This window comes from Lissotriton vulgaris, chromosome 8, assembly GCF_964263255.1.
Source record: "Lissotriton vulgaris chromosome 8, aLisVul1.2, whole genome shotgun sequence".
Classification (NCBI taxonomy): Eukaryota; Metazoa; Chordata; class Amphibia; order Caudata; family Salamandridae; genus Lissotriton; species Lissotriton vulgaris.
Genome location: NC_141696.1, coordinates 166,952,734 through 166,978,489, shown reverse-complemented (window position 1 = coordinate 166,978,489; position 25,756 = coordinate 166,952,734). Strand labels below are relative to the sequence as shown.

The 25,756-nt window shown below is 48.0% G+C and overlaps 1 protein-coding gene across 1 annotated transcript in view; it reads right to left on the bottom strand.

Moving 5' to 3' along the window:
- The window catches only part of MYO7A (myosin VIIA), a 778,803-nt gene that overhangs the window by 161,464 nt on the left and 591,583 nt on the right, over positions 1-25,756 (bottom strand). The window contains exons 32-33 of the mRNA XM_086933887.1: positions 9,461-9,688; positions 6,029-6,199 (exon numbers count right to left, since the gene is read on the bottom strand). Of these exons, the coding sequence (XP_086790013.1) occupies positions 6,029-6,199; positions 9,461-9,688 (399 nt within the window). The remainder of the gene's footprint in view (positions 1-6,028; positions 6,200-9,460; positions 9,689-25,756) is intronic.

Sequence of the window (25,756 nt, the reverse complement as noted above, 5' to 3'; positions counted from 1 at the left end):
CTCACTGCACCATCCCAGCTCAGAACTTGGCTATATGCAAATTAGTCTGACCCTGGCCCAGTGCATCATGGGAACAGGGCAGACCAAACTACCAAGCCGATTCTTATACTGGGAAGGAAACAAGCTACCGGGGACCGGTTTCTGGCATTTCCGCCGTCTTCGGCCCGGCTTGCTTGAATCCTGATGGTGCAATGAGCTAGGGACTCACATCTGAGTATACCCTTCCACGCTTATGGTGGACAAAAATGATTCAGAAAAGGGGGTGGTGATGAACAGAGTGTCTGAATTAAGCAGACCACTCTTACCCAGTCCAAAGATCAAGGCTTGATCCATCACCGTTTTTTAGCTCACTGCACCATCCCAGCTCAGAACTTGGCTATATGCAAATTAGTCTGACCCTGGCCCAGTGCATCATGGGAACAGGGCAGACCAAACTACCAAGCCAATTCTTATACTGGGAAGGAAACAAGCTACCGGGGACCGGTTTCTGGCATTTCAGCCGTCTTCGGCCCGGCTTGCTTGAATCCTGATGGTGCAATGAGCTAGGGACTCACATCTGAGTATACCCTTCCACGCTTATGGTGGACAAAAATGATTCAGAAAAGGGGGTGGTGATGAACAGAGTGTCTGAATTAAGCAGACCACTCTTACCCAGTCCAAATATCAAGGCTTGATTCATCACCGTTTTTTAGCTCACTGCACCATCCCAGCTCAGAACTTGGCTATATGCAAATTAGTCTGACCCTGGCCCAGTGCATCATGGGAACAGGGCAGACCAAACTACCAAGCCAATTCTTATACTGGGAAGGAAACAAGCTACCGGGGACCGGTTTCTGGCATTTCAGCCGTCTTCGGCCCGGCCTGCTTGAATCCTGATGGTGCAATGAGCTAGGGACTCACATCTGAGTATACCCTTCCACGCTTATGGTGGGCAAAAATGATTCAGAAAAGGGGGTGGTGATGAACAGAGTGTCTGAATTAAGCAGACCACTCTTACCCAGTCCAAAGATCAAGGCTTGATCCATCACCGTTTTTTAGCTCACTGCACCATCCTAGCTCAGAACTTGGATATATACAAATTAGTCTGACCCTGGCCCAGTGCATCATGGGAACAGGGCAGACCAAACTACCAAGCCAATTCTTATACTGGGAAGGAAACAAGCTACCGGGGACCGGTTTCTGGCATTTCAGCCGTCTTCGGCCCGGCTTGCTTGAATCCTGATGGTGCAATGAGCTAGGGACTAAGCATGGGCGAATTTTGCGAATCTCGCGTTCGCGAATTTTGCGGATTTGCGAACTCGCAATCTGCAAAATCCGCGAATTCCCGCGAAATTTTTTTTTTTGTGTTCGCCCGTGTTTCTGCCAGTTCGCGAGGGTTTTTACAATTTCGCAATTTGCGAACTTACCTGTCGGGTCGCAAGTTTTGCGAACTTGTTGTTTCTACGTGTCCAGCCTGTTTGGGACACTCTTCTTCATCACTGCCACTCTCTGTCACCACTGCCACTCTCTGACTACTCATGCCACCCTCTGGCCCACCCATGCCACCCTCTGTTTCATCACCACACCCTCTGGTTGTCCAGTGTACATTATTTTCGGCAAAGCAAAGCACACCTTCCCTGCCTCAAGTGACCTGAATTAATTTGGGGCTGATTAATGTGTCACAGAATATTTTTTTAGCTGGCACCTGCTTCCTTAGTGCGCCCTGATTAGTGATCTTTTGCACTTGCTAAGTGCTTTCATTGTTGCAAAATTAGTTACAACACCTGCCCTGCCCCAACTGACAATAATGAATTAGGGGCTGATTAATGGATTTTAACTTCCAGCCTGGCTCCTGCTTGTCTCCCTTAGCTGTAATTCAGGACCTTTGTGGCATATGTGTAACTATTCTGAGGTTCAGAGCAGGGTCACATAATAGTTGCAACTGGCAACTGAACTCTGGAGGGGCCCCTCAGGAAGCACTACAGGAAATGGCTACTAATGATGAGCCTGAACTTTTGAACCTGGTAAGTAGTTTCAGTTTTGCTAAGATCGTATTTCTGCAATTTAGCACTTATTCGCGGGGCGCGAAGTTGTACTGGGAAGCCGCGAACTCACGCGAACAGTGCGAGCAGTGCGAGCAAAATCCGCTGCTCGCGGATTTGCGGATTTTGCGGGAGATTCGCGAATCTCGCGGATTGCGAATTTCCCGAAAATCCGCAAAATCCGCGAGCGAAACGGATTTTCCGCCCATGCTTACTAGGGACTCACATCTGAGTATACCCTTCCACGCTTATGGTGGACAAAAATGATTCAGAAAAGGGGGTGGTGATGAACAGAGTGTCTGAATTAAGCAGACCACTCTTACCCAGTCCAAAGATCAAGGCTTGATCCATCACCGTTTTTTAGCCCACTGCACCATCCCAGCTCAGAACTTGGCTATATGCAAATTAGTCTGACCCTGGCCCAGTGCATCATGGGAAAAGGGCAGACCAAACTACCAAGCCAATTCTTATACTGGGAAGGAAACAAGCTACCGGGGACCGGTTTCTGGCATTTCAGCCGTCTTCGGCCCGGCTTGCTTGAATCCTGATGGTGCAATGAGCTAGGGACTCACATCTGAGTATACCCTTCCACGCTTATGGTGGACAAAAATGATTCAGAAAAGGGGGTGGTGATGAACAGAGTGTCTGAATTAAGCAGACCACTCTTACCCAGTCCAAAGATCAAGGCTTGATCCATCACCGTTTTTTAGCTCACTGCACCATCCCAGCTCAGAACTTGGCTATATGCAAATTAGTCTGACCCTGGCCCAGTGCATCATGGGAACAGGGCAGACCAAACTCCCAAGCCAATTCTTATACTGGGAAGGAAACAAGCTACCGGGGACTGGTTTCTGGCATTTCAGCCGTCTTCGGCCCGGCTTGCTTGAATCCTGATGGTGCAATGAGCTAGGGACTCACATCTGAGTATACCCTTCCACGCTTATGGTGGACAAAAATGATTCAGAAAAGGGGGTGGTGATGAACAGAGTGTCTGAATTAAGCAGACCACTCTTACCCAGTCCAAAGATCAAGGCTTGATCCATCACCGTTTTTTAGCTCACTGCACCATCCCAGCTCAGAACTTGGCTATATGCAAATTAGTCTGACCCTGGCCCAGTGCATCATGGGAACAGGGCAGACCAAACTACCAAGCCAATTCTTATACTGGGAAGGAAACAAGCTACCGGGGACCGGTTTCTGGCATTTCAGCCGTCTTCGGCCCGGCTTGCTTGAATCCTGATGGTGCAATGAGCTAGGGACTCACATCTGAGTATACCCTTCCACGCTTATGGTGGACAAAAATGATTCAGAAAAGGGGGTGGTGATGAACAGAGTGTCTGAATTAAGCAGACCACTCTTACCCAGTCCAAAGATCAAGGCTTGATCCATCACTGTTTTTTAGCTCACTGCACCATCCCAGCTCAGAACTTAGCTATATGCAAATTAGTCTGACCCTGGCCCAGTGCATCATGGGAACAGGGCAGACCAAACTACCAAGCCAATTCTTATACTGGGAAGGAAACAAGCTACCGGGGACTGGTTTCTGGCATTTCAGCCGTCTTCGGCCCGGCTTGCTTGAATCCTGATGGTGCAATGAGCTAGGGACTCACATCTGAGTATACCCTTCCACGCTTATGGTGGACAAAAATGATTCAGAAAAGGGGGTGGTGATGAACAGAGTGTCTGAATTAAGCAGACCACTCTTACCCAGTCCAAAGATCAAGGCTTGATCCATCACCGTTTTTTCGCTCACTGCACCATCCCAGCTCAGAACTTGGCTATATGCAAATTAGTCTGACCCTGGCCCAGTGCATCATGGGAACAGGGCAGACCAAACTACCAAGCCAATTCTTATACTGGGAAGGAAACAAGCTACCGGGGACCGGTTTCTGGCATTTCAGCCGTCTTCGGCCGGGCTTGCTTGAATCCTGATGGTGCAATGAGCTAGGGACTCACATCTGAGTATACCCTTCCACGCTTATGGTGGACAAAAATGATTCAGAAAAGGGGGTGGTGATGAACAGAGTGTCTGAATTAAGCAGACCACTCTTACCCAGTCCAAAGATCAAGGCTTGATCCATCACCGTTTTTTAGCTCACTGCACCATCCCAGCTCAGAACTTGGCTATATGCAAATTAGTCTGACCCTGGCCCAGTGCATCATGGGAACAGGGCAGACCAAACTACCAAGCCAATTCTTATACTGGGAAGGAAACAAGCTACCGGGGACCGGTTTCTGGCATTTCAGCCGTCTTCGGCCCGGCTTGCTTGAATCCTGATGGTGCAATGAGCTAGGGACTCACATCTGAGTATACCCTTCCACGCTTATGGTGGACAAAAATGATTCAGAAAAGGGGGTGGTGATGAACAGAGTGTCTGAATTAAGCAGACCACTCTTACCCAGTCCAAAGATCAAGGCTTGATCCATCACCATTTTTTAGCTCACTGCACCATCCCAGCTCAGAACTTGGCTATAAATTAGTCTGACCCTGGCCCAGTGCATCATGGGAACAGACCAAACTACCAAGCCAATTCTTATACTGGGAAGGAAACAAGCTACACACACAATTTGTCATCATTCCATATACTGATTTCTTGACTACCACATCAAAGTGCCCTATGTCTGGATATTTCTAATGGATTACAATCTCTACTGGGACAGCACAAAGGGTAAATTGATCATCAAACTCACTAATTCCATTCATGTAAATAACCTACAAATCGCTGCAACAAAACACACCAGTGTGCACTGGACAATGTAATCACAAAAATACTCTAGTTAAGTGGTAAGTCTTTCTAGCAGGCATTTAGTTTGCTGACCCCTGATCCCTTTTACCCCAATGTTAAAACAATAAACACCACATCACCCATGAAGTCGGGCAAAGGTTCTGGCCCAACCTCCTCTTACAATAGTACTATAATGGGACAACTTGTGTCTGGCGTAACTGAGAAAGCAGGTTGCAGAAAATGTTTGGAAACCATTAGGTCTAAGCAGCTGGCTCACATGGATTTCAATTTCACTGCTGTGTGATAAAGATTTATATATAAATAAATAACTGAAACATTTCTGGCAAAATTATATTTCCTCTGGTGTGTTTCCCCCTCACAATAATGTTTAAGGTATGGATTGTCTTACTCTTAGGCTTGTGATCCACTATACAGGTTGGCTTAAAAACTATTCTTTTAACTTCGACAATTCAATTCAATACTTTTAGAAAAATCAGATCATTTAGTGTAATAGTTTAAAAATATATAGTAATGCAAGCAGTTTCCTTAGCTATTTTCTCTTTAGAATCACAGTACTATGTCTTTCTACTGCTGATAAGGCAGATCAAAAGTTTTGTATTAGGGGTGCTACAGTACTTGCTATGAGGTTAGTTATGTTCGGGCTGTTGCAGGAGGAGAGGAACCGGAGCTCCTTGCCTCTGGCCCAGCGTTTTTTGGTGCCTGTGATCCTGTATTACATATGTTTACATACTACCAGAAAAGGGGTGATACGCTCCTTCTTATTGCAGCTAAATCAGCACATCCAGGTTTTTATCTTTCTCAAGGGAACATATCTTTTCAATTACAAGCTGCTCCTACCAGTGCTTAATTTGAGCCGGTGGTTTACGGTGCTCAGCACCAGCACTTAATTGTCAGCACTAGCTCTAGCAACGGCCCACCACATGGTGGCGCTGTCTTTTTAATTTTGAGATGAACACGACACTCATCATATACTATGAAAATGAATAACACCAGCCTCTCGCGCCAAATCTGATAGCTTTGTGTGGCCTGAAATAGGCTGAATTGTCACCCTTGAAGGAGTGCGATGGTTAGGTATTATGTTGGTACTGCTATTGGCAGCGCTAGCAGGGTATGGGTGCTACAGGCTGCAGTGGCCTTCCGAGAAGGATCCTGGAACTTAATTTGTTTTCAAATTAAGCACTGACTCGCTGGCTCCTACCAAGCGATGTACTCCTACTTAACCCAAAATGTACGTCATCAAGCAGCCATGCACACTCTTACCTTTTTATGAGCAGCTATTATTAGCTGAGCCCATTTTTCCACATTTTTCGAGGCAGTGATTTCTCGGTCTGGGATGTAAGAAGGGATTAAGTTCAGCAGCCGTTCCAGCACCATCTCTGACCCATAGTCCACATAGTACTGCTGGGAGGCCAGCTCTGCCAAATCTTCTTCCTAGGGCGAGAAAGAAACATTGAGCTGAGTGGAACAATGTCGTTTTCTTAGCGCAAAAAATTACAAACACTCTTACTTACATAGAAGTACCAGAACATCCTACAGCCAGTAAGGATGTAGTAGTCAGCCAACCAAAATGGGCACTCAGGCAACTTATCATAAAATAAACCTAAAACTTTTGATGAAAGAATATAAAATGACATATTCCCTCTGATGAAGTTCAAGGTGAAACAACAACCAAGAGTAGTGACTAATGCACTATCCACAGTGTTTTTGGCAGGACTATTTCCTGTAGTTGTGTACAGTACCCTCACACGGCTGACATATGATACCCTAGTGCATTGGGGATGGTGTGCCGGAAGTAGATGGCCCCAGGGCAACCCGAGACAGATGAAGTTCAAGACATGGCCGAAGGTGTGACTTATGTGAGATCCACATCTGATGAAAAAGACTGTGCTTTCTGATCTGAGGAAGTAAGACAGGTGCTCTGCTGGGCAAGGCCTTCCAGCTGGGCAAAAGTGGAGCCTTCTTCCACTGAAACTGGGACCATGGACCTGCTGAAGGGTTAAGGGGCAGGCCTGAAAACAGATACAACAAATAACTCAGGACAAAGAATTGCACAAAGAGGAGACTCTCAAAGTGTTGAGAGCAAGAGAAAAAGAGTTATTTTTCTCCGTTTGACTGTTGGTTACTGTACTTTGGTAATGTAGATAACCCTTAGAGTTCCTGTTAGGAACTTACATAACCAAATAGATGAGATAAGAATATTTATAGTTAGTTCCACATGGTTTAATGGAAGGGAGACAATTGCGTATACCCAATGTTTGATAATCCCAATGTGAATTTGTAAGTAAGATTATGAATACACGACACGGCCATGGTGCATGCAAATCATGTACACATAGGTCCGAGTTTGCCTGTAATTTGAAAGGTAGATAGGCAGAGTAGAGATTCATAGGGAGTGTAAGATGACTCCTTAGTTAAATGCAATGAAAAAAGGTGAACCCCCTCCCACATAGTTTTTTACAAACACTTGCAATGTATTCCCCTTAATTTCCGGCACGTTTAACTTAAACCCTAAACAGTCCAGGTGTTAGAAGTGCAAAATCTGAATGTAGCTAGACAAATATATCCCTTTTACACAAGGCATATGTAGTACATGGAGCGAATTCTAGAACATTTTCATAGTAAAGAAATAATTGCATAACACAAAAATATCAGTTTTTTGCTAGCCATATGCATGTATACCATGTCCCATGGAAGCCAAACGTTTGTATGGATAGGAAAATAATTATAAGTATTAAGGGAATACAAAGGTTTAGACTTTTTCTGTGGAGTCTGGTTACATTGGAAATCTTTACTGAGGTGAAGCTGAGCCTGTCACAGCCTCTGCAGGTGATGGTTTCTTGTAGGCAGATATTGTGCCCAGGATGTGTGGGACATCTGTCTGCCTGGAATTATTTGGTAACAGGACACCACTGACTTCTAGTGGGGGCAGTTAACCTGCTACTATTCATTACTGACCTTAGTCATGAGTGGAGCAAAGGTGCGCACCTCTGAAGTCCCACTCTTTAGGGGCAGACGTTCTAGTCTAGCTCAGCAGTTGGCCCCACTTCCTTAGCCTTTGCTAAATTTGCAAAGTTTAAAAAATATGCTGTGTTGTTGAGCTGTAGACTATGCAATTTTGCAGTTCTGCATACTCTTAACACACATACAAGGTAAATGACCACTGGCCATTTTCACATATACATTAGCACATACATAATATATACATGTGTAGGACCTGTTCTAGTGGCTAAGTGGACTAATAGACCTGCTGCAGAGTTCTACGTCTGACCCTATGTCCAGAGGTTGGAATCATGTGGATAAAATGCCTTGGGTTACAATAAACATCAGGGGGTGTATGCACTGCTATGTCCTGGCTTCTGTGGTTTTGTACTATGTCCTGTACTTTTTTTTGCAGATGTCCTTTGAGTGTGTGATGCAATTTGGAATAGGAGTGTGTGAGAATTCTGCCACAGGCTACTGAAGGCCTCAGGTGAGTAAGGGCTCAGTAAGGAAGAACAGAGCATTGTGGGGTGCTACATTTGTATTTATACTTAATTCCTGTATTAAACATTTTCTATATTGAACTTACATATTTGTGAATAATTAAAACACTTGGCAGCCTGCATTAGAGTAACCTACATACATCAAGGTTTTTTTATTTTGTGAATTGGCTTTTATGTTTTGACTAAAAGAACCAACAGCCTGATTCATGTAGCTAAATTGCACTCGCAAAGGGCCAGATTCTCAGAATCTGGCCCTTTGCGAGCGCAATTTTTGCATTTGGTATTCATGATACCAAATGCAAAAATCGCTATTTAAGAATTCGCATATTTGCGTGGAATGGCATTTAAGGAATCTCTAATAGAGATTCCTTAAATGCTATTCATGACACACAACAAAATAGCGATTTTGGACTTTTGGGGCCGCTATTTACCGACAGGTCAGACCTGTCGGTAAATAGCAAAAACTCCGAAAAATGCTTTTAAAAGCATTTTTCAAAGTTGCATGTAGCACACACACATGTCCTTTGGACATGTGTGTGCGCAACACCTGTCCAAAAGTGCATTTTAGGGGTGCTACAGGGCGTCCTTTGGACACCCCTGTCACCCTTAAAATCGCTATCTCAGTTGCGAGTAGCAAATTGCTACTCGCAAATCCCCATTCATTCCAATGGGCCTCTTGGCCCATAGGAATGAATGGGGAGTATTTGCGAGTAGCAAATTGCTACTCGCAAATAAAGAACATGTAGGAATCGCTATTTAAGTAGCAATTCCTACATGAATGCCGTTTTGCGTGTCCTCAATAGCGAATCGCTATGATTCGCTATTAGGGACACGCAAAACGGCCCGTACATGAATCAGGCTGCAAATTGTTACAGTCAAGTGCTGAAAGTGCTCCACAGCCACCCAGTCATGTTAGCCCAACTTTAGGTGTATGGAAAATCCAATTGGTGCAAATCTACTGCAAACACACAAGTGAAATTGATGACATACGCCACGTGCAACTAGATGGAGGCAAATCCCCAGGTATTTTGCTGCATGTCAGGAATATAATTTTTGTGTTATTAGTGTATTTCTGTACAAATGTGACAGATTTCCTATGGTCTCTGTGATGCCATTATGTTAGCCTTAACAAATGACGGTGTTGTTGTATTTGTAGCACTATAGATATTAGTCCTTGAGAACGCTAACTTTGAAAATAAAAATAACTCACCCTATCGCACCTGTACTCTCCAAACTTCACACCACGCACTATCTGTTGATAAATGAGGTTTGTGGCAACATTGTCTTCAGTCGGGTTGTGCCATGGTGTGAAAATCTCCTTCCTGAAAAAAAGGCGCCAAGGGGCGTTTCTCTCTTGAGCCCCCTGCTCCTTGGCGTACTGCTCACACTGGGACACAGCATCCATCACATGGTCATTACCGCTTCCAAGAGAAGAAACCTGGAATAACATTATGGAACAGGAAACAAATAATCACTCTAGTAATTAATATTGATTTAGAAATACATTATTAGACATCAATACTTGATTATAATTAGGGCTCCCGGTTTTATGGTATTTATATTTTTGTAATTTCCGTCTGTATTTATCCATATTTATTTTTTGCTGATTTTACCTTCATTTATCTATATTTTAGGCTTTGTTAAAAAATGTCGCTGAAATGAGCATATTTCTGCATTTATTTAACCAGTTAATGTACACTCGTGCCTGAACGTCTGACAGGTTTAATGATATATACTCACTCAGATGATAAAATATGCACTTATAAGAAAATATGCAAATTTTAGTATCAAGGTTGTGCAAATATACTTCTGTTTAAGGCTCTTTACTAAAATTCCTTTATTTTTTAATCCCCTTGTCTGTAAATCCACACAGCCTTTGGCCTCACAGTAATGATTGACAGCATTTAGAATCACTTAAAATCAACCCAATTTCTGATTTTATCCACATCTAAAAATAAATACAGAGAGGAAAATAAATGGTTTTGTGTCTGCACTTATCTGTAAAAATCAGTAAAAACGGAAAACAGGAATTTCCTCATGGAAGAGCCTTACTCATTGCACATTTCCGAATCTCTCTTATGACCACACACACCTGAGCATTTGTTGGAGTGAATGCAAGGAGACCTGTCTCTCTGTCTGAACTAAGACAAACATTGACCTGTTCTTCTGGACTTTGAACTAAATCTAAGGCTGCATCCATGCACTGATGCAATGACACCTCCTCCTTGGACCCTCGTGCTTCCTCATCAAGACAGACTCCTCAGCCAGGTGCATTTGCTCTGATTCAAGTGTATTAACTCCTTTGTTGGATTGTTGATCAATTCCTTTATTATTGGGAAGTAACGAGTGACCAGTCATTGGAAAACAAACACTGCCCAAATGTGATAACCTTGTGGCTGATGACTATATGTTATTAATACACTTACATGATTTCACCTCCACGATACTCAGGGCCCCTTTTCACATTCTGCATGGGGTCCCCATCATTTTAGGTTACGCGTTTGGTGCTCGTGAGAAATCAAGCTGGATCAGAAGTCTCTTCTCACTGGAATATCTCGTGGTTACTGGCCCTGCCAGGTAGGGGCAGATGAGTCGAGGAGTAGGTAGAATCAACAGTGATTGTGGTTGTATTCAAACATCTTTATGCAGGATTCCTTGCCCTTGTACTGGATGCAGGTTGGATGTATGGGAGTTGATGACAACTTTCTGCGGGCCTTACACCTTTTGTTAGGTGGCAAGGTGGAATGTAGAGAAGGGATGAAACACAGTACTTCCCAGGCATCACACTGTCTTGTTGACTTGCAGCATAAAGTAGGCTTCTAAGCCCAGAGGGGAGCAGCTCAGCAACACACCATCCCCGTTCCCTAGATGGACAAAAATAGTAAGAAAGTCCCATCTGAACGTCTATACACCTTTCTCTTTCCCAAAGTGGATGTAAATGGAGACAGCTTTCTTCTTCATTGAGGATGAGGAGGATGACCTTCTCATGTCCTCTCTTGGGTCAAGTGCTCCTAATTATTCTGAAGATGTCCAGGGACCACCTTACTTGAAGAGCTAAGCAGGAGTGACTCTCCTGTCTAGGAGTTCCATGTGGTGAGGTCAGCCTTGAACTGGGCCTCCCCTAGGCTTTGGCTTCAGGCAGATGTTGTGCCCAGCCTGTGAGAGATATATTTCTGAGCAGATTAGTTCGTTCCTCCTTGGATAACAATCAAAGCTGCAATGATGTACAGGAAGTCCTTCTCAAAATGTGTGGTCTGAATTCTGGGCGCCTCCTGGTCTTGCCTATAGCAGGGAGAAGTAGAAAGTAGATGGGGCATTGGCCTTGTTCCATTCTAACACATGCTTAATAATGTGGTCTATTTTATGAGACCATAGGGGAACCATGAGAGCTGTGGGAAAGGTTTGGAAAGATGAAACTGTCAGGAAGAATGAATGCATCCCTTCCCTTAGAACATTACCATCGGAACGGCATGCACATGGGCCACTCTTGAGTGGCAATGTCTCACACACCAAAGCTACACTTCCACCATGACTCCATCTAACACCCCAGTTCTAAACTAATGACTCTCACTCTAGACCCCAGATACACTGAAACTGAGAAGGCATCTTAAATACTATAAATGTCAATCTAAAGTCAGAGATGTCTCTACAGAGCTTGCTAGAAGTATGAGGGAAACAAAGGAAGCTTTAAATTCCTTTGGCACTGGTCAGGTTATATATGAACTAATCAATAAAAAAAAATAACTATGGGCCAGATGTAGGTAGGCTATTACCTGTCGGTAACGGCCGAATTTGGCCGTTACCGACCGGTAATAGACTTTTCCTATGTAGGAGGCTTTTTTACCGATTCGGTAAATAACGAATCAGTATTTGCCACATGTGCACACAAGCACTAATCAGGGGTGCAGCAGGGTGTCAAAGTGACACCCTGCCACCCTTGACTTTTTTCCAATTTTACTGAATCAGTAATTACTGATTCGGTAATTGACATTCATTCCTATGGGCCTCCAGGCCCATAGGAATGAATGGCAATTACGGAATCGGTAAATACCGATTCGGTAATTACCGAATCTTAACGATTCTGGTGGTGTGCCTTCCAACTCATTGAGTCACACAAACGTATTCCCAGGTAGTCAAATTCTTTGACTCTCTCCAGAGGGATGGAGTCTAAAACGGGTGGGGCGACGGATTTCTTGGGGGGGTTAAGGACAAGGAATTTGGTCTTGCTTATATTTATAGCTAAACCCTTGGTGTCACAAAAGAATTTAAAGCTAGAAAGCAATTTCTGAATGCCCGCTGGGGATTTCGAGATCAGGAGGGTGTCATCCGCAAACAGGAGCGTTGGGACTTTTCTCCCCGCCAGAGTAGGTGCATCCGCAGGGTGTTGCAGCAGATGCTCCACCACTCCGTTGACATAGAGAGAAAACAGAGTGGGGGCAAGCACACACCCCTGGCGGACACCCCTGTCTACTGGGATGCAAGATGTTTTTTCTCCCTGGACACCCCACCTGATCTGGGCGAAATTGTCTTCATGGAATTTTTTAAGCAAGAACAACAGGTAGGTGGGTAACCCTAATCCATCAAGGACATTCCATAGTAGTGCCCGCGGGACCAGGTCGAAGGCCGTTCTCAAGTCTATAAAGACTAGATATAACGTACCCCCTCCCAGCACCACCACCTTCCAATATATCATCAGAAGGCGGAATGTTTGCTCGATGGTGCCTGTCCCTGTTCTAAAGCCTGCCTGGAAATCGGACAGGATCTTTCCCTCATCGGCCCACTGCAAGATCCTACCCAGGACAACTTTCCCCGCAACCTTCTGTGTTGAATCCAACAAACTTATAGGGTGATAGTTGGCTGGGTCGTCCCTGCTGCCTTTCTTAAAGATAGGCACAACTTCTGCACCCCTCCAAGAGTCAGGAAAAGATCCTCCTAGCAGAGCCTCATTTAGAAGTGAAGCGATTAATCTGCTCCACACTGCTGGGTAGGATTTCAGTAGGTCACCTGGGATCCCGTCTGGACCTGGAGCCTTATTGGGGACAATGCCCCTAATAGCCCTTTCAACTTCCTGGCTAGTGAAAGGGACGTCAATAGCAAGGGGATTAACTGTTGTAATGGACAAGGATCCCGGACATGGAAGAGACAAGTCCAGTGCAGCAGAATAAAGCTTGGAGAAATGGGCAAACCAAGCGTCACCCGGGATATTACAGGTTATTTGCTGGTCAATGGGCTTATTCCTTGCTCTTAGGAGATCCCAGAACCCTTTGGAATCCTTCATGCTACTAGCTTCGGTTAGATCACACCAGAAGTGATAATCATGAGCCTCCTTTGCCTCAGCCACTATTTTTTTGTAGGATTTCCTTGCGGAACTAATAGCGGCTTGGTCCCTACTCTTTACCGCAGCAATAAGCTCCCCCTTAGCAATACGACATTTAGGGGAATACCATTTGTCTCTAGCATTGGAGTCACTTTTGGAAACCACCCTGGGCTTAGTATATTGAATAATAAACAGTTTGCTCAGTGCTACTATGGTCTCTGAGAAAAGTGATAAGACTTTTGTACTGGATGGGCTTAAAGCGTCAAGCCGAGGCTCCACCACAGACAAGATGGTCCCGGCTTGCGCCAACCTTGCCTCATCTGCTTTAACTTTTGCCCACTTCAAACGCCTGCCACAATTGGACGGAACAATTTCATGGGATGACTTCCAGATATGGACTTGCTTATCGCACTTCTTAGTTTGCCAAAGGGGAGAGAGGGTTAGGCAAAGAGGGTTATGATCACTATCGCAAGATGCTACAACCTCCATATCTAGGTGAAAGGGCCAGAGATTATAATTCAAGATGATAAAATCAATTCTGGAGGTGTGGCCCGTTCTGTTATAAGTGTGAGCACCCATAAGGTCCGATTTTGATCGACCATTCACTGGCCTCAGGTTGTGTTCCAAACAGAGTGCATTGATGTCTATCGCACTTTGTGTCCATTTGGGAATCGGGTCAAGGGACAGGATCGGGATACCCCTTATTGCGTCTTCTTCAAAGGAATCCAAAATATCTTCTTTTGCCAAGGGTTCAAAACAGCAGTTAAAGTCGCCTGCAAGGAGAATATAGGAGTCGATCTTGCAAGCAGCTAGGTCGTTGCTAAGACCTGTCTGAGGTAGGCTTGATGTCCCGCTCCTGGCGCCCCTCAGATATAGGTTGAAAACCTCTAACATCCTTCCCCCCTGGCAATGTATTGAGATCCTCTGCAGGTCGGGAGAGTGTGTGGACCTATGGCTCACTTTTAGGCCCAGAGCAATGCTAACCCATATTAAAAGGCCTCCAGACGGGCGACCCTTTGAACCCCTTTGTTGGAGAGCTGGGACAAAATTGGTGGTAAATCCTACTCTATATTTTGGTTCCTGGGTCCAGGTTTCTTGCAGGATACAAATGTCAAATGGCTCTAAAAACACATTCCATTCTGGATTATCAAAGTTCCGATTTAGCCCTGCCACGTTCCAGCTTACAATCTTTAACGGGGGTACAGCTATGGTAGATTGGCTGAAAGAGTGAGCAGATGCAGATGAAATAGGCACAGCCACTAAGGGTAACCTTTCTAAGGGCTCATCTTGGGAAATTATGTAGGAGGTTGTGGGGACCATAATTCCCTCAGGCTGGGTTCCTACAGATGGTGTGGCCTGGATGGGGGCCTTGGGTAGGATGTGGGAGGGTGCCAACTGGTCATCCCTGCCTTGAGGGCTAAAAGCTCCCAAATCAGTCAGCTCAGCTAGATCTACGCTGCTCTTAGCTATCGACCCCCCCTCAGAAATAGGGCTATATGATGTTCTTACTAAGCCAGAGGGATGGACAGTGACTAAGGATTCGATGCCTACACAAAGGGAATCGGAACGCCCATGGGCTGGCAAAGATAGTACATTACCCGCTGTGTGGGAACCAGAGTGCCTGGGGAGTCAATCTACTTCCTCCAGGCCTCCGAATCTATTTGAGATTGGGAAACCATTCCAATGTGAAAGGGGATCCACTTGATGGTTATAGCGGTTTCTCCTTGGTTGGTGATGGACTAATGACCAATTGTCCGTCTGATTATACATGGATCGTGGGGGATAGAAAAAGGACAATGGCCTCGGGATGACAGAGGACCCTTCACTGCAGGGCCACGAACATATATGCTGAGCCGTGTGTGGAGCATCAAAAGTTACAACTATAAAATCCCCCGCGTTCGTTTTCCTAGTTGGGCCCACCCAGGAAGTTCTGCGCACCATCAGAACTTTACTTCTGCGGCCATTGGGAATAGGTCTGTTGACATTAAGCCAATGCATTATTTTATTTTTCAAGGACCAATGATTCTCATATTGGCCACTGCTAATCTGAGGAACTCCCGTCAGCACAACTACAAAGTCGTTGGCTTCCGGGGGAAGGTCAATATAACCCCCTCTAAAGTTATTCTTTACCTGGAAGTCCTGGGTAGGCGGTATAGTCGCCTCGCCAAGCTGGAGTTTTGAAGTTGTACCAGATTTAGTGTTAGCAGGTAAGTGGGTGGAAGCCCGTTTGGGGGCCTTAGGGATTGTGGCAGTTGACATTTGGTCCACCGCCACAGTCCTCGGTTTGGGGACCGGGCGTGCAGTGGTAGGTATAGTGGGCAGACTTTGGTGTACTTGTGCTGTGGGAGCTGGAGGAGTAGCATCAGCTACAGGGAGGCCCTGCTTCTCAAGACTTCTCAAACCGAGAGTGGCCAGAGCAATAATGCTCTTTTCCATCTCAAGTAGGTTATTTTCGATTCGTGAAAGTCTGAGATCTAGAGGGGAAAGAAGCTTTTTAAGGGATTCCCATACCAGATCTATAAATTCCCTATCGTTGTTGCCCAAACCATCTATCTGTAAACCTTCAGTTTCTAGGGTGGTACCGGGTGATTGCTCGATGGTTGTCCCCGCCCCACCTCCCTCCGTTGGGGGCTGCTTCCCAAGAGGCCGGACACCTTTGGTGGTAGGTGTTGAGCCTTTCGTCAGTGTCAAGTGTTGTGACACCGCAATTTTCGCCTTCTTCCGTAAATAAGCGGAACGAGAGCGAGGCTTCCGGTTTGGTTGGGTAGCACTAGGGGCATTAAAAACCACTGGAGGGGGAAGGATAGTAGTGACATTCTGAGTGCAAGAGGTGGCAGGTACACTCGCTTCCACTAGGTTGGGTTGTAAGACGTGGTGTGGAGAAGGGACAAGTTGGAGCGGGGTCGGATGAACCTCAGCCTGTGAAATTATACAATGGGGAATGGGAGGGCGCTCTGGAGTAACCGCCGCAGCTATGGGGCCCAAGGAGGATTTTTTGGAGGTAGCAATAACTTCAGACAATCTTCTAGCCGCTGCCAACTCAAGAGATACCCGAGTTTGAAGCTTGGATATTTCCTGGTCAATGGCGAAATTAGTGCGGGTAATGAAGTCGTCCATTGGACCACTAATTGGATGACCACCTTTAGAGGCCTTACTCCTGGTTATTCTAGTGCACATAACTTAAGCGAGGGGCAAGGCCAGGCAACAAATAATATGTGGAATGGAGGGCGGAGATAGAACTTTGTGGTCCTCTGTAATAGGGAACAGTGGGCGAAAGAGGATGGGCCAGTCCAGTCCGCTCAGTCCTCGAACGGCCTCAAACGGCCCGCTCTTTGCCCGGTCTTCGCCCCGGTCGCTCCCGCGCGCGCTCCCGCGCAGCGTTTGGTGTCCGTATTTGTAGATCCAAGGTCAATGGGCGGGGTTTGGTGAAGGTGGGGCGGGGTGGTCAGGGAGAGCGGGGCCAGGTGATACGGCCGCTTACACCGGGACTCTTGGGAGTGTGAGTCCCGGTTCCACTCGCAGCCCTGCAGCCTCTCAGACCCCCACCGAAGCGCCAAGCAGGGGGAGAAATCCGAAGCGGGACCCGCGGAGCGGGTTCCGCGAGCCGTTGCCAGAGAGCCTTTACAAACAGCAGCACAGTCCAGGTATGAGAGGAGTGTCCCACGCAGCACAGGGTCCTTCCCTCTTTTCTATTGGTGGAGGTGGGGCGGGGCGGTCAGGGAGAGCGGGGCCAGGTGATACGGCCGCTTACACCGGGACTCTTGGGAGTGTGAGTCCCGGGTTCCACTCGCAGCCCTGCAGCCTCTCAGACCCCCACCGAAGCGCCAAGCAGAGGGAGAAATCCGAAGCGGGACCCGCGGAGCGGGTTCCGCGAGCCGTTGACAGAGAGCCTTTACAAACAGCAGCACAGTCCAGGTATGAGAGGAGTGTCCCACGCAGCACAGGGCCCTTCCCTCTTTTCTATTGGTGGAGGTGGGGCGGGGCGGTCAGGGAGAGCGGGGCCAGGTGATACGGCCGCTTACACCGGGACTCTTGGGAGTGTGAGTCCCGGGTTCCACTCGCAGCCCTGCAGCCTCTCAGACCCCACCGAAGCGCCAAGCAGAGGGAGAAATCCGAAGCGGGACCCGCGGAGCGGGTTCCGCGAGCCGTTGACAGAGAGCCTTTACAAACAGCAGCACAGTCCAGGTATGAGAGGAGTGTCCCACGCAGCACAGGGTCCTTCCCTCTTTTCTATTGGTGGAGGTGGGGCGGGGCGGTCAGGGAGAGCGGGGCCAGGTGATACGGCCGCTTACACCGGGACTCTTGGGAGTGTGAGTCCCGGGTTCCACTCGCAGCCCTGCAGCCTCTCAGACCCCCACCGAAGCGCCAAGCAGAGGGAGAAATCCGAAGCGGGACCCGCGGAGCGAGTTCCGCGAGCCGTTGACAGAGAGCCTTTACAAACAGCAGCACAGTCCAGGTATGAGAGGAGTGTCCCACGCAGCACAGGGTCCTTCCTTCTTTTCTATTGGTGGAGGTGGGGCGGGGCGGTCAGGGAGAGTGGGGCCAGGTGAAACGGCCGCTTACACCGGGACTCTTGGGAGTGTGAGTCCCGGGTTCCACTCGCAGCCCTGCAGCCTCTCAGACCCCCACCGAAGCGCCAAGCAGAGGGAGAAATCCGAAGCGGGACCCGTGGAGCGGGTTCCGCGAGCCGTTGACAGAGAGCCTTTGCAAACAGCAGCACAGTCCAGGTATGAGAGGAGTGTAGTAATCTTTAGTGACTGAAATCCATTCACAATACATTGATAATTTAACAAATACAACAAGGTAGTGGTAACCCATTGCAAGATGGGAAGGGGTCCCTTTGGAAGGGGCCCCCTTCCTCTTTGTGAATGTTGATAGACAGTGATCCCAAAGACCCCTGCTTAGTTTTAAGAAAAGGCTGCAAAACATTTAATTTTTTTATTTTTAACACATCCTGTTTTCCTTTAATGAAAAAGGGCATTTAAAGAAAATAAGATTGCTTTTTCTTAAAGCAATCACAGACATAGTTGACTGCTGACCTCAGCAGATGTCCATCCCTTTGATGGCAGCAAATCATAGTGGGTTGCAATTTGCACCCAACCTTATTAATAATAATGAAGTAGGTCAAATTGTGATCCACTACAATTTTGTTTTTTTGCGACCTGACCCATTAGTACAAAGGTCGATTTGCAAAATACCATTGTATTTGCCAAAAGTTGTGCACAAATTGTGACCACTTGTAGTGAATACAACGTTCGTATATATGGCCACGGTGAGGAAACTTCATTTTGTATGTAGTCACTGCAAAAGGGGTAATTGTCTACCTCAAATGTCAGTTATCAGAACATTTTGGGAAAATACCAGGCCCACTCCTTATCGTCATTATAAACTTAACACTGTGGTTGGAGGTAGTGATGAAGAATGGAAAATCAAGAAAGCTGGCTCCTCTTTGCCAGAGCACCTGAGATAATACTGAAAACTTGTGTAGTACAGAACAAAAAGAAAAAGGAAGGTGGGAGTGGGATAAGACATGGAGGAAGGCAGAAAACATGTTTATAAAAAATGGATAGCAGATTGATGGGAAAGAGTGGTTAAGAAATGGTATTCTGCTGGTGTGGCCAAGATGGCGTCGGAGTAAGACGTGCTTTCGAGTCGCTCCGGCGCCCGACCTGCTGAGCATTGTATAGCATCGCCTTCGGGGTGCCAATCGACTCCGAGACGCTCGCGGAGACCACCGGCATCGAGCGGAGAGGTCCGGTGTCCCCGGCGAGGCTCTAAGTGGCCGTGCAGCGCCGCTGCGGACGGTTCGTCACCCGGCCTGTTACGCACCGGCCTTGCGTGAGGGGGAGGGCGGCCTGTGAGTGCAGTGGAGCCGGCGCCGGTTGGGCGTGGCATCACGGAGCAGCGGTTCACTTCTGCCCCCTTATCGCCGCCAGTGTTGCTCCGCACTATCGAGACACTGGGATGATCCTGGGCGCTCTGCTGTAACGGACCGAAGACCTCAACGGACGACTGGCCACGTGGAGGGTGTGCCTCGGATCCTCGGCGAGGCTGTACGGCCTGGGCACGGCTGTTACTGGACAATGCAGAGACGGTTGTCTGCGTCCACTGATGAGACGGAGTGTCCTCCTCGTCCCTGCGAGCGACCTAACGCTCTAAGGTGGAGCCCGGGGCGGGCAACGACTACGGGTGGAAGGCATTGGCCTTGCGCGGAGGACCCAGGTCTGGCGTATGAGCGGAACTAGAGGCCTATTCTACCCTGCAGGCTAACTGGCTGACCCGCGCTGTCCTCTTTCCGGTGGGGGTGGACTGAGTTGAGGTGTGGCGGGGGCATGTGGCTGCCTTGGTGACCCGGTTGATGGAGGCGGAGAACCCGGGCCTTATTGCCGGACGACACTATCCCTGCATTGACTTTTGGACTCTGGCGGGAAGCTCCCGCCATCTTGCTCAGGCGGCAGCCGCCCGTGACGCAGCTATTCCTGAGCACTCTTCATCCCCGGTGGGGGTGCGATAGCGGCACGGCCGAGCCTCCGTGATGTCTAATTTGCCGCGCAAAGGGAGGACGGTAAAGGACGGAGCATCTAAATCATCGCAGCCGCCATCTTCCCCAGGGGCTAGTGGCTCGTCTAGGCAATCGGACGAGGAGGCGCCCGCCACCAAGGCCTTCATGACGGAGCTGTTCGCCTCTATCAAGGAGGATATCTCCGAGCTTCGCGCCCAGCTAGCGTCGGATCTGCGGGAGGTCCGGAGGGATGTAGACGGCATTGGTGAACGAGTAGCGACCCTGGAAGATCACGACTTAAGTGTGGCGAATGATGTGCACCAACTACAACAGGATATCATTCGCCTTACGGAGCAGAATTTGGACCTGCAGGCCCATGTGGAGGACTTGGAGAATCGCTCCAGGAGAAACAATATTCGCATCAGGGCGGTTCCTTGGGACGGTGAGGCTGGAGACTTGCGAGAGTATGTCCAGGCCCTATTCCTGCAGGTATTGGATGAGGAGGACGTGCAGGAAATCAAAATAGATAGGGTGCACAGAGTTGGCCTGCCTAGGCGAGGGGGTGGCCCCCCCCGGACATCCTCGTGTGTGTGCATGACTTTCAGACGAAGGAGCGTATCCTCCAGAAGGCTAGAGCCATCACCTCCTTACAGGTTAGAGGCCATCAGCCACAACTATATCAGGACTTGGCGGCGTCCACGCTCCAGAAGAGGAGAGACTTCCGCCCAGTGACTGCTTTCTTGCGGGAGATTACATCTCGTATTCCTGGGGGCACCCCTTCCGTATAATTATTATTATTATTATTATTATAATTGCATTTGTTGAGCGCACAGCTACCCGGAGGTTTCCCGGCGCTAGAGCAAACGGAGGATGAACCAGTGAAGAAGGCCATAGGCATGGCAGTTACATGTTAAAAAGCCAGGTCATAATACCTTTGCGGAATGTCATATAGCATAATTCCGAGCGCAGAAATTGGGGCATGGAGTTCCATAAAGAAGGAGCCAAAAAGGCGAACGAGCGTCCACCTATTTTGGCTCGCTTGACACGTGGGATTTGAAACTTGTTTTGGGTAGAAGATCTTAAAGTGCGGGATGGGGCATAATGCTGGACCAAGGAAGATAGGTATTTCGGGGCTTTGTCCATTTTAATACGGTGCATAATGCAGAGGGCTTTGAACTTGATACGGCTCTCAATTCGTAGCCAATGCAATTTGTGCAGATGGGTAGTGGCCGAGGACCTAGCAGGTAAGTTACAAATCAGGCGCACAGCCATATTTTGAACCACCTGAAGTTTCTTTAATACCTCCTTACAGGCGCCAAGCAGTAGTACGTTGCCGTAGTCCATCCGTGAGATGACAAGGGCTTGGACCACGGTTCTCAGGGTATCCACTGGAAGCATCCATGTGATTTTTCTAAGCCACCTGACGATGGTGGTGCAGGTGGCAGAGACCTTTACTACATGTTGCTTCAATGACAACTGGTTGTCAAGCAGAACCCCGAGATTACGGGCTGAATCTGAGGGGGTAGGTACCGGGCCCATCTGCAGAGGCCAATGTTGCGGGCCCCACAGAGATGTGTTGGGACCGAATAGGAGCAGCTCCGTTTTGTCCCCATTGAGCTTTAATTTATGTCTCTGCATCCAGTTGGCGATCTGTTCCAAACCAGACTGCAAGGAAGACGTAGGCGAATGATTCTTGGTGGAGAGTGAGTAGACGATTTGAGTGTCATCAGCATAAGAATATATTGTGAGACCCGCCTGCTCTGCCAAGAAAGCAAGCGTTCTCACATAGAGATTAAAAAAGAGGGGACTAAGAATCGACCCTTGGGGAACACCGTGAGGGGAAGAGTAGATAGAAGAAACAGAAGTAGAGGAAAAGACCTGAAAAGTGCGATTAGAGAGAAAACTAGCAATCCAAGCCAGGGCTGTACCATCAATCCCCACGGATTGCAAGGTGGACAATAGGATGGAATGGGAGACGGTGTCAAATGCGGCACTCAAATCAAGCAAAATGAGTGCCACAGTCTCCCCATTGTCCACCTGTCGCCTGATGGTCTCAGACACACCAAGAAGCGTAGTCTCCGTGGAGAAGCCAGCCCTGAACCCGGACTGAGAGCAGTGAAGGAGGTGGGAAGATTCGACATAAGAGGTGAGAAGAGAATTCACATGTTTTTCAAGAATTTTAAAATAACAGGAGAGGAGAGAGATAGGACGAAAGTTAGAAGGGTTATTAGAATCCGCATTGGCCTTCTTTAGCAATGGAACCACCATCGCGTGTTTCCATTCACTGGGGACTGTAGCCTCCTCCAATGAGGCATTCAGCATATCTAAAATGATCTGAAGCAGGTTTGGGTCCAAGGTGCCCATTATTTGAGGGGGCAGAGGGTCAAGGGGGGAGCCCGATTTTATTTCCTGTAAATATTTCTGGAGGAGCGGGAGAGATATCGGTTCCCAAGAGTGAATTGGTGAAGTAGTATGAATACCATCAGCAGCAGCAATGAAGCAGGGGGTGGGAAGTAAGGGCTCAGGGATAGTAGGAGCATTGGGAGTGGCGTCAAAGATGGCATAGATCTTATCAATTTTGTCCAAAAAGAATTCAGCCAGAACATTGCATTGGGAAGAATCCAGAGAAGGATCTTTTGGTGCAGAGGACATGCCAGAAAGGTCTTTTACTAATTTAAACAAAGCCTTAGGTCTATTTTGGGCCTTGAGTATGATGCTGTTCGCATGATTGGCTCTGGCAGTGTCACAGGCAGAGTGGTATGCCCGAAGGGCAGCCTTGTAGTTTGATTTCTTAAGTGTGCAATAGTCCGAACGCCATATGCGCTCCAATTTCTTGCAACGGGATTTTTCCTGACGCAATGAGTCGTTAAACCAGGGAGCTGGTGGGTGATGGAACTGTGACTTATTCCTCTGAGTGGGAAGACACAAATCTAGGGCTGTATTTAGCCAGGAATTGACCACAGGTACCTCCTTGGTAGAGATAATAGGAGACGTTGGTTTAGAGTTGTCGAGGCAGGAATTTAGTTTGTCTATATCCAAACGTTTCCAGTTCCTACTGGCTTTGTAAGGGTGAGAGCTAGAGGAATTATTGTGAGCTGGTATCCTAATTGAGAAGTTTACAATAAAGTGATCAGACCAAGTGACAGGAGAGGAAGAGTGGTAAGTAATACAGTTGAGGTTTGAGATAATGGGATCCAATAAATTACCGGCTTTATGGGTGGGGCCGGAATTGTGTAGGTGAAGATCCAGGGCAGCTAAGTCCTGAAGTAAACGCATACTAATGGGACAAGATCTGAGATTAAAATGAATGTTTAAGTCACCCACTACTAAAAAGTTAGTTGATTGTAAAATGAGAGGGGCAATAAGCTCGGGAAAGGAAGAAGCCCATGTATTGGCCGAGCCCGGGGGATGGTAAATCAGGGTCCCAGTCAAAGTATAATGCGGGGTAAGAGAAAGTTTAAAGAGGCCAGCCTCGCAGTTTGGGAAATCTAAGTCCTCCCATTTACAAGAAAACTCTCTTTTAAAAATTATCGCTATGCCTCCTCCCTCCTTGAGCACACGATTTCTCCCCAAATAGGTGTAGTTCTTAGGGAGAGCCATAGCAATGTCAGGGCCAGAGCTATTGCTAAGCCATGTTTCCGTTAGAAACATGGCGGCAGGACTTGCCGATTCGAGAAGATCAAAAATATCTCTTTTATGTTTTGCCAGAGATCGGCAGTTTATGCTGATGAAATTCATAGAAGGAATAGATGTAGGCATATTAGAGGGGGTCGAATGCGTGGCCTGGGTGGTGGTCCAGAAGGAAGAGGCCAGGGAGTCTGTGACCGAAGGGATGGCATCGAGAGTGAGGGCACAGGCACGACATTTTAAAGGAGCATCTTGGCAATTAAAAATTGGAGCCAAGGTGCAGGAGGAGGTCTGTAAAGATAATAAGTCAGAGCGGGAGTATGTTATGTAGCCAGGGGCAAAAGGAATGGCCCCTGGTCCCGTCCTGGCACGGACGGGCGCAGACGGGCAGGACTCAGGCTTGACTCTGGCGCGATGACGGCGCGTCCGCTGAACGCGTCCGCTGCGCGGAGTCATAGCCGTTTATTTTTATAGTCTTTCCTCTCGCCCCAAGGGAGGAAGCCCTGCCCAAGATGGCTGCCGCAATAGCTCGGCCCTAACCCCAGGTCAAACAGCCCCAAGATCGGCCGGACCCTCAGAGGAAGATAGCGCTGGGTGTGGTGAGTAAAGATAAGGTCAGGATTATTTTAACAATTTTAAAAAATGTCTTGACCCAAAATCGGAAAAGACAATCAGCGTCGCGCTAAATCCGCGCACTGGGTGCAGGGGGGGAGAGGACACAGGGGGTAGTGCAATCAAGATACAAAAGTTTAAAAACAGTTTCAACAAGGAGTAAAAAGAAATGTAACTGCCCGGCTCAAGCCTCAGGCACCGAATGCAGGAATCTTGCGCCTGGAGTCCTTTTACTATTTTTATAGTCTTTCCTCTCGCCCCAAGGGAGGAAGCCCTGCCCAAGATGGCTGCCGCATTAGCTCTGCCCTAACCCCAGGTCAAACAGCCCCAAGATCGGCCGGACCCTCAGAGGAAGGTAGCGCTGGGTGTGGTGAGTAAAGATAAGGTCAGGATTATTTTAACAATTTTAAAAAATGTCTTGACCCAAAATCGGAAAAGACAATCAGCGTCGCGCTAAATCCGCGCGCTGGGTGCAGGGGGGGAGAGGACACAGGGGGTAGTGCAATAAAGATACAAAAGTTTAAAAACAGTTTCAACAAGGAGTAAAAAGAAATGTAACTGCCCGGCTCAAGCCTCAGGCACCGAATGCAGGAATAATATTCCGATGGCAGAACAGACTGGCGCAAATCCGCTCCCTGCAGGCCGCGAAAGAGCTTCTGGGGCTGGAGGACGTTCCTTCCTCCCAGGCGGCGCATCCCTCCCCATCGAGGCGACGGCGCCGATCTCCCTCGTGGCATCGAGTTGGCTCTTCCCCGGACCGGGGGCGTCCGGACCACACTGCTAGCTTACAGGAGAGAGGATCTGCGGTGGCGTCGGTGGCCTCGGCCACGCTTGCAGATACTCAGCAGAGTTCTGGAGCGGTGTGACCCTTGACTTCCTTGATGGTCGGGCACCGGAGAGTCTCTGTCCCTACAGTCCCGGGGTACTATGGTACTTTTGGAGAAGACACCCCGGGCCATGGCCCCGGGGGCCCCCGAACTGGTGCCCCCACCCCGATTCCAGTCTGATGTGGACCTTGTGACCCGTGGCCCATTGGAACTGCTGAGTGCTTGGTTCAGGTTTAGGGCCTTGTGCTCTGTCTTCTTGTTTCTTGGTTTGCTGGAGGGGGGTGGGAAGGAGGTAGTTACTATGGTGGGGTTGTTGGGGTTGGGGTTGGTGGGGAGGGGGGGTGTGGTGGCGACCGAGGATGGTGTCTGTGTGCTGTTGTTGACGCTAATGGTGTTCTTCTCTGCACTTCTTATTTTGCACTACGATGTTACCTCTCCATTTCTTGTGATTTGCAGGAGGGAGGCCTCTCTGGGGAGCTGGGGAGGGGTGGGTGTGGTCCCCCATGGCCGGAAGGTGCTTGGGGCTTTATTCTGGCTGTCTCTGTATAATTATCCTCAGTGTGAGTGTGGTTTGGTGAATGGCGGGGGTCGGGGGTTGGACTCCGGGTGCCTTAGCAAACG